At 74.4% G+C, this 317-nt stretch overlaps 1 protein-coding gene across 1 annotated transcript in view; it reads left to right on the plus strand.

Annotated features, from left to right (window-relative positions):
• Positions 1–317, plus strand: part of VASN (vasorin) — an 11,002-nt gene that overhangs the window by 9,464 nt on the left and 1,221 nt on the right. Inside the window, exon 4 of the mRNA XM_010840494.1 lies at positions 3–317. Coding sequence (XP_010838796.1) covers positions 3–317 — 315 coding nt within the window. The remainder of the gene's footprint in view (positions 1–2) is intronic.

The raw sequence follows: 317 nt of genomic DNA on the forward strand, positions 1-317 counted from the left end.
CACTGCGGGGCCTGTGCCCCCGCCCCGGGACTGCCCGGCGTCCATCTGCCTCAATGGGGGCACCTGCCACCTGGGGGCGCGGGGCCACCTGGAGTGCCTGTGTCCTCAGGGCTTCACGGGGCTGTACTGCGAGGGCCGGGTGAGGCCGGGACCCAGGCCCAGCCCCGCCCCGGCCACACAGCGGCCCCTGCCCCTGGGCATTGAGCCCGCCAGCCCCACGTCCCTGCGGGTGGGGCTCCAGCGCTTCCAGCAGGGCAGCGCCGTGCAGCTGAAGAGCCTCCGCCTCACCTATCGCAACCTCTCGGGCCCTGACAAGC

The sequence above is a fragment of the Bison bison genome, unplaced genomic scaffold (genome assembly GCF_000754665.1).
Source record: "Bison bison bison isolate TAMUID 2011002044 unplaced genomic scaffold, Bison_UMD1.0 scf7180017864144, whole genome shotgun sequence".
NCBI lineage: Eukaryota > Metazoa > Chordata > Mammalia > Artiodactyla > Bovidae > Bison > Bison bison.